The following is an 8,357-nucleotide window of genomic DNA, read 5'->3' on the forward strand; positions in this document are numbered from 1 at the left end:
TTGCAGGAGGAAACACATTTGTAACACAGCACGTACAGTAGCTATACTCTCACTCTCACCCTCACCTCCTCCTCCTCCTCCTCCACCACCACCATCCAATTTACCAGCGTGCGATGCATTTAGATTCCTGGAGGGGGGTGAGGAGGAGAGGGAGGAAGGAGGAGAGGGAGGAAGGAGAGGAGGAGAGGAGGGGTGCAGGCAGCCACACTTACATGGTTCTCACATGACTGCGCTACACATTATAAACCCCCCCCCTCCCCCTGCTCGGAAAGGGCCAATGGGGTTTCGATGCTGGAGTGACGTCAGGGGGGCGGGTCGGTATCTTCTCCTGTGTGTGAGTACGTGCGCGTGCGTGTGCAGAACCCCCCCTCCTCCCTCCCTCCCTCCCTCCCTCAGCCAGGCAGCCAGGCAGCAGCTCCCCCCGCTCCAGTCTGTACAGGCGCAGTGAGAGCAAGTGTGTGCAGCTCGGCTGGCCTCCCCTCCGCTCTTGAATGGACTAGATTTCCCCTCCCGGCCACGTAAGAAGCACAGCAGCGCCACGGGAGAGAGGATGTCCTGCTGAATCAAGGGATAGGCCTGGGAAAGTCGGCCGGCCGGTCCCTTCCTTCCTTCCTTCCTTCATTCCTTCCTTCCTTCTTAACCTTCCTTCCAGCAGACATTCAAAAACACAAGACGACACTTTTCTTCCCCCCCTTCATTCGGACCGGGACCAAGAGAGAGAGAGAAAGAGAAAGACAAGAGGACGTCGCTTCGTCACCCGGCACACAAAGAGCTCCAGCAGTTTCTCTCTCTCTCTCTTTTTTTGTTTTGTTTTGTTTCTTGTGTTTTTTTTTTTTTTGTTTTTGTGTTTTTTTCCCGGATGGGGGTTTTCTCCTCCGTCTGTGCTAGATGACAATCGCCGTGCACGGATAACATGATCCCGGGGAACGAGGCCGTGCAACTGACCTGGTACTAGTTAGCTGAGGGAAGCTAACTAGTTAGCTCTGCACCTGCTAGCCATCATTTGTCTGTCAGATTTTCGGCTTTAAAAAAAAAAACCCAGCAGCTACAGATAGCAGTCAAAACTTGCTCTCTGTCTTGGTTTTGCTTGTGCACTTCTTTTGTGTTTCCACCACCTTTTTTTTTTTAATATGTGCCTGTAAGCCGTATCCAGCGAATTGTTTCCGTTTTACGAAACGTGCCATATATATACATATATATAAATAAATATATATATATATGTATATGTATACATTATATATTTACACGGTTTAACCGGCGAGATAAGCTAGCAAACAAGCTGCGGGGCTAAAACTCTCCATTCATTGTGTGTGTGTGACTTTTCCTGGTCGCCTTTTGTTTCACTTCACTGCTCACGTTAATGAAATTAGCAGCAGGTCTGTGTGCGAAAGACAAAAAAAGAGAGGAGGTTTTCAGTCGACTTTGGAGAGGGCAGCTATCCTGTCTTTTTTTGTTTTGTTTTGTTGGTTTTTTTTTTTAGCCCGGCTTCACCTCCTTGAATGGAAAACAAAGGGGGCCAGATGAACAGTTGAAGGAAAAAAAATATAATAATTACAGACCCGACATCGAGCCAGCTCTTCCTGCTCTCCGGATCTCCTGCAGCAGATTTAAATTCAAGATTAAGACGATTTTTGTGCCATTTTTTTTTTTTTTTGCAGCTGCGGATCCAGGATCAGCAGCAGGAGGAGAACAAGGAGCAGCAGCAGCCTCTTCCTCCTCTTCCTCCTCCTCCTCTTCTTCTCCACCACCACTTACCAGGGTTTTGTGGAGTTATCGCACTTCTTCCTCATGAACATACAGAGGTCAAATCCAATTAACATTTCACGTTATGGGAGATCGCGGCACAAATCGCACGACTTCGAAGAATTGTCTTGCTTAAGGACTACAGAGTCGCACCAGAGCTTCAGCCCCAACCTCGGGTCCCCCAGCCCGCCGGAGACCCCGGACTCCTCGCACTGTATCTCCCGCATCGGGGACTACCTTTTGTTGGAACCACTGGAGGGAGACCACGTTTTCAGAGCCGCCCACCTGCACAGCGGGGAAGAGCTCGTGTGTAAGGTTAGTAGGCACAGTAATGCTACACGTCTCCTACCTTTTTCTTTAAAAAAAAAAAAAAAAATGCTCCCAGAATAGCTTCTCTACCTCTGCGCACACACAGGTGATCACATATCCAGTGGGGGTTTTTTTTTTGTTGCAGGTTTTTCTCACCTTCTGCATTCATTGCCACATGATAAATGGAATGATCATGGCTTTATTCCATGTGCATACTCCCCTTAAATGTAATGCACACACAATGCAAAGATATATAATATGCTGATATGCAAAGGGAGGGAGGGAGGGAGGGAGGGGGGGGGCTATTGCAGCAGATCCACACCCCTCAAACTTTTCAATAATTGCCTGAATTGTAAATAGAGCGCTGGCACAGGCAGCCCTAATGGAAAAAGTGAATGGGGCGAGCTGCGTGGTTTGGATTGCATGATGTAACGTTGACAAAGGAGTGAGTAACCACGCACACACTCCTCTCTCTCTCTCTCTTACATATGGCTTCTCTCTCCTCATAGTGCGCCGCTATAATCCTATTATTTCAACCCTGGGATTTACATTTGATGCAGGAGCGTAGGCACAATGCACATTTTGCACGGAGAATAGCTGGGATCGTGATCTGTTGAGAGGAAAAGCACACACAGGGCTGGGGGAACTTTACAAGTTCAAACCAGCTGCTGTGTGACATTGACTCCAGTATTGACCCCCCCCCCCCCACACCTCCTCTCCAACCCAGCCATAAGAATAAACCACTTTTCCCTGGAGGCTGAAAACACACCCTTTCCTCACCACATTTATAGCCAGTATTGACTTTGGCATGTTACTGATTATAAGGGCACCTGGGTTATCCCTGAGGTACATTCCACCTTTAAGCAGGCTTAAGTGGATTGATGAATTGAGACAATAGTTACATGCACCGTTGGAGTCGTAAGGCATGACATATCCAGTAACCCGCACCTTTTGACTCGAGATAATGTTTCGTCACGGCAATAACAAATTAACGGCCTTTGGCACAGCCTGTGAGCTAACTGCCTTTTGACCTCGTCTTGCTTCTGTGCCGGCGCCAATCAATCCACACTTCGGACTGATCATTCATGCCTAGCTGGAAGCCTGCGTTTCAACTTAAGATCTCGAGAGCCGTGGGGTGTATTTGTATTGACTGCGAGCAGAGGAGCCCTCTCACCTGGGCTGGTTGCTCTGAAAGTCAATTGGTGGTGGTGCTGGTGGGGTGTTTCTATGGAAACAAAAGAGACACTGCAACCCCCAGGCTGCAGTACAATACGTTCACTGACACAAGGCTTTCACTTTGCCTCCGTGCAACCCTACTCCCTCTGCCAAAAGAGTAAACACAAGTTTGGTGTCACACAAACAGCCACCTAATGAGTCAGTAGCACTTGTAGGTCACCCTCGATTTAAACAAAAAGGCCACTTGGCTCAAAATATACGGTAAACATAAAGGCTCTTCCTGTCTTGTGATTGCAGGTTTTTGACATTGGACGATACCAGGAGTCACTGGCGGCCTACTTCGCCCTGGGCCAGCACCAGCACATTAACCAAATCCTGGAGATCTTGCTCGGGGAGACTCGAGCCTACGTGTTCTTTGAGAGGAGCTATGGAGACATGCACTCTTTCGTCCGCACCTGCAAGAAGTTGCGGGAGGACGAGGCTGCCCGGCTCTTCTATCAGATAGCCTCGGCCGTGGCACATTGCCACGACAACGGACTGGTCCTCCGTGACCTCAAACTGAGGAAGTTTGTCTTCAAGAATGAGGACAGGTGAGTTGTGCGGAAAACATTTCATCTTCGTAGAATGAAGAGTGTTTGACTGTGTGCACTACTACTCTGTTTCATCTGTACGTGTGTGTGTGTGACATAACAAGCGCCAGGATTAGCTGTGTTATAGTATCTCAGTTTACATGCAGGATGCTGTAAACTGACACGATGCAAGACTGACATGTCGCTCCCAGATGTTGTGCAGAGTACAGGAAACATAAGCCCTTTGTGTCTCCCCCAGCTATTTTTGTGCACGACGTATAGTATACACTCGGCCTATACTGTATATACAGTGTGTACAGTATATACAGTGTGTGTGTATGAGTGTGTGTGTATATATATATATGGATTATTGCAGTGCAGTTACTCCAGCAGTGGTTGAACTGAAGTGCAGGGACAAAGACCTTACCAAGGACTAGCTTTGGCGTGACAGATTTGCAATTGAAGCGAGCTTTTGCCACTGCTGCACTTCTGTAGTGATCAGCAGGAGAAATCTGTAGACTCACACTTGCACAACAAAGGTCTACTGACCCCTGCTGGCAGCATGTCAAAACTACATGCAATACATTCAGGCATCTGTTGCCACAGCAACCTGAGAGCTCCTTTTTTTTTATTAATGGAGATGGATATATATTTTTTTTTATACTGAGCACATGTCAGACTGAAAATGTTTTATTACACTTCGTACGTATGTCAGTGCAAACGCTCAGGGTTCTGAAGGGGAAACTTCTTGACAGCCGGGTCCCGTTTCACAGGCACAGTCCGCACTTTGATGCCCTCTATCTAAATGTGTGACATCACTCTTTGGCGCTAACTGTGGAAAAAGGGAAGTTGAGCTGCCTCACATATTCAGTACAGGTCCAGTGACCTTGAATGCTACACCCGACCCCCACCTCGTCCTCTGCTCCTCCCATTAAATGATTGATGTCTGGTGAATTTAAAGAGTGCTGGTTCAAAGACAGTATTGGGTCACATTTTACGATACAGCCTGTCAAGAATCCTCTTACGCCCTTTCAGTCCTGGTTCAGTGGCAGCGACGGCCCAGAGACGAGAAGGCGAAGCCGCTTTAGAGACTCTGAGATATTCTCTGGCCTGAAGCCAGGTGTGTAACAGAAGGAGAGGGGGAGAGGACCACACATAAGAATTATACCTGAGCAGGCTTCCTCAGCAGCTTCCTGAGCTGATTTTGTCACACCGCTGTGAACTTTTGACCAAACATTAGTCTGTTTAAAGAGCATCGGTCAAAGGTTGGCCTCGAATAGAATCAAACACAGCTACTTAAACAGGCCCTGCTGACGGCTTCCTCCTGCACCGAGCTCATGAGACATTTCAGGATGATCACGTGGCATCCCATAGCTTAAACAGAGACAACGTGCTGCTATTTAAGAAAAAAAAAGTCTTTTATTTGAATTTCTAATCCCTCCTTACTGTAATAATAGGTTTGTGCATGTCCTCCGAATGAGCATGGCTCTTTATCTCACAGAGAAACAATGGCCGTGATCTCGGAGAAACAATAGAGTGCTCCTGGCTGAAAATGTGAAAACGCTCTGCAGCATATTAATGAAAGCAAACTATTATTACAGACGATTAACCAGTGAGTGGGCTAAAAAAAAAAAAAAAAAATGTGTAGGCACGTGTCACAGATGGCAGAAAATTACAAAATGCTGTACTTGTTGGTTTCCGTCTTGCCAGTGGCTCCCAGTTGTTACTATGATTGTCTGCTGCATCCCGTCTCATGGACCTCACACGCAGATGGCAGCGTTTGCACAGCCCCACAAGTGTCTCTTACCATGCACGTGGAGACATTTTCCTGCCCGAGCCTCTCGGGGGGAGGGGGGGTGGGGGGAGGGCTGGTAGAAGAGTGCAAATAGATGCTATTTTGAGACCGGGGGAAAAAAACCCCCACATTGTCAGGGCCTTAATTCTTGGAGCGAAACAGTTCAATGCATGAAACCTAAGACAATCAGTCACCCGTAATTGTGTTTCTTTTCAATTGTGGAGCTCTTTTGGAAAGCCTATTTGTGCGTCAATGCTTTTTGGCTGGGCTTTTATCTAAGTGAAAGGAAATGTCAAACTTAAGCCCAGAGCATTATGAGCTCTACTTCCTCTGATATCCAAAAGCGATGGATCTAAAACACTCAAGATGTCCATCAGAGCAAATTGCCCCACTTGAGCGTCCTTTTGTATTCTGCTTTTTGTTAGTTGGCATCCAGAGATTGGAGCTATGAAAGGAATAATCACATAATAACATTCAGATTATCAAAAGAATCTATGTGTATATTGTTTTGTTAAGTGCTGTCATCATGTTCAATGTGTCTTTTTTTTGTGTGTTCCTTTTGTGTGTCTGCAGAAGCCTCGTGAAGCTGGAGAGCCTCGAGGACACTTATATCCTGGATGGTCTTGATGACTCCCTGTCAGACAAACACGGCTGCCCAGCTTATGTCAGTCCTGAGATCCTCAATGCCAACGGCAGCTATTCGGGGAAGGCGGCTGATGTCTGGAGTCTGGGCGTCATGCTGTACACCATCCTCGTCGGGCGCTACCCTTTCCACGACGTTGAGCCCGGCTCTCTGTTCAGCAAAATCCGCAGAGGCCACTTCAACATCCCGGAGACGCTCACGCCCAAGGCCAAGTGCCTGATCCGCTCCATCCTCCGACGGGAACCCGCAGAGCGCCTCACCTCTCGGGAGATTCTCGAGCACCCCTGGTTCTCTTCCTCCGGGGCGCTAGGGGGCGCCGTGGTGCACGGTAGAGGGGAAAGGGAGCAGGAGCAGATGGTGCCTGAGGTGAACATGGAGGAGGAACTGGAGCAGTTCTTCAGCTGAGCAAACAACCAAGCACAAAACAGAAGACTCCGCCACGGTCGGCTCGCCACGCTCACAGCAGAGCCAAAAACAGTAGTTTAGAGATTATATAGGTGAACATTTGTCACTCATAATAAAGGTGTTTCCATCTTGTTTCCTTTTTCCACCATTTCATGGAAAACCTTGAGCCTGGCATGACAAATGGCATCTATACATCACCTGGCGGTGCACCTCCCGTTACGGGGGACGGTGTCGCCAGACATGCAAAGTTGCAACCAATGTAGCAAAATGTTCTTTTTGGATCTGTTTGGTTTAATGTGGTGCTCATAAAAGTAGACACATTCACCATTTTTGACACTATGGAAAGCATGAAGGGACAAAAGAACACAGGAAACCAAGGAGAACGGTTCAAAGTGAACTGAAACTGCGACACCACAACTTTTTTTTACCATTTTTTTTTTTTTCTTTCATAGCTTTAGGTGGTACCAATTTAAAAACCACAGACCCAGGGTCAGAAATCACAACCCTAAGTTCTATTGTTAGACAAATACAAGGTGATTATCCCTGACCTGGGATCATTGGTTAATAAACGGAGCAGCTTAGGCTTTTTTTTTTTTCATCATCATCATCAACATGGTCGACCTCGTCTTTTGTTTCAAGTTTTATTTTGTCGTTTCTCATTTTGTCTCAGTTTCACATCATTGATAATTCTGACACAGTCATTAAACTCCTTGATGGCCTTGTTTTCAGTAATTTGTATGTTTCTGCCTCCTCGGTCTTCTAAGCCTTTACCACACACTTCATTATTCACCACCACACTTTTTCTTTGTTGTTGTTGTTGTTGTTTTCAAGCTATTCCACTCTGTTGTTACTGCTGCTTTAATATCACTCCCTTAAACCTCAATCTTAAACTGTTTATTCTTGGTAAGCCTCCAAACATGGCGTCATGCACTCGATGTATTAGGTGAATGGACGATTCCACCTTTTTTAAAAAAAATAAAAAATTAGCTTCCTCTTATTTAAATTCATTCTTAAGTTGTAGAAAAAAAATGAGAAACGTAACATTTATTTAAATTGTAACAGCTATATATATATATATATATATAAAATATATATAAATAAATATATATATTTAAAACTACATTGCAGGGTTTTTCTTTATCCAGAGATTCCTTTTTTTCATGTATGATGTAGGCAATATCTTGACACAGGACAGGCACAGAGAGGAAAACGTCTGTCTGAAGTTTTAAAATCTCTTCAGTGCCAGTATTCTGGTGCCCCCCCCTCCCCCGACAGCCCCCATGACTACCGGTCTCCCTCGTTTCTTTTTAAAAACTTGATACGAGATATTCAGTGATAGTATTGCTATGACATGCTCACTCCAGGACCTCATGTTAGTTTTTCTACTGCCTGCGTTAGGTTCTGTGAAACGATCATGCTCGGAATGGGTACCAGTGGACATGTTTTGTCGTATCTCAATGTTACTTGAATTTGTGTTTTTTAATCTAGTCATTGGCATGTGCCCCATGAATGCTATAGCCTGCCTAGCAGGGGGGGGAGGGAGGGAGGGGAGGGTTGTGTGTGTGTGTGGGGGGGGGGTGGAGGGGGAGGGTGCTTGTTTTTTAAGAAAAGTTTAAAAAACATATGAAAATTCTCAATTTGCTACTTTTCCGAGTTGCTTTTCAAGAATAAATAAAAAGAAATATTGCTTTTATTGTTTTTTTTTTTTTGTAGACGG

General features: G+C 46.0%; 1 protein-coding gene across 1 annotated transcript; it reads left to right on the forward strand.

The window, feature by feature from the left end:
- Positions 1-407: 407 nt before the first annotated feature.
- On the forward strand, positions 408-7,637 carry trib2 (tribbles pseudokinase 2). Its single transcript, XM_037087195.1, has 4 exons — positions 408-948; positions 1,659-2,058; positions 3,526-3,818; positions 6,166-7,637. The coding sequence occupies exons 1-4, from the start codon at positions 914-916 to the stop codon at positions 6,638-6,640; spliced, it is 1,203 nt and encodes a 400-aa protein (XP_036943090.1). The 5' UTR covers positions 408-913; the 3' UTR covers positions 6,641-7,637.
- Positions 7,638-8,357: the final 720 nt, after the last annotated feature.

This window comes from Acanthopagrus latus, chromosome 22 (assembly GCF_904848185.1).
Source record: "Acanthopagrus latus isolate v.2019 chromosome 22, fAcaLat1.1, whole genome shotgun sequence".
NCBI classification, from domain to species: Eukaryota; Metazoa; Chordata; class Actinopteri; order Spariformes; family Sparidae; genus Acanthopagrus; species Acanthopagrus latus.

Bases quoted from the DNA above. Each gene is read 5' to 3' on its own strand.
- trib2 (XM_037087195.1), top strand. From the start codon at position 914: ATGATCCCGGGGAACGAGGCCGTGCAACTGACCTG. The intron at 2,059-3,525 runs GTTAGTAGGCAC...TTGTGATTGCAG, and splicing joins GGGAAGAGCTCGTGTGTAAG to GTTTTTGACATTGGACGATA. The intron at 3,819-6,165 runs GTGAGTTGTGCG...GTGTGTCTGCAG, and splicing joins GTCTTCAAGAATGAGGACAG to AAGCCTCGTGAAGCTGGAGA.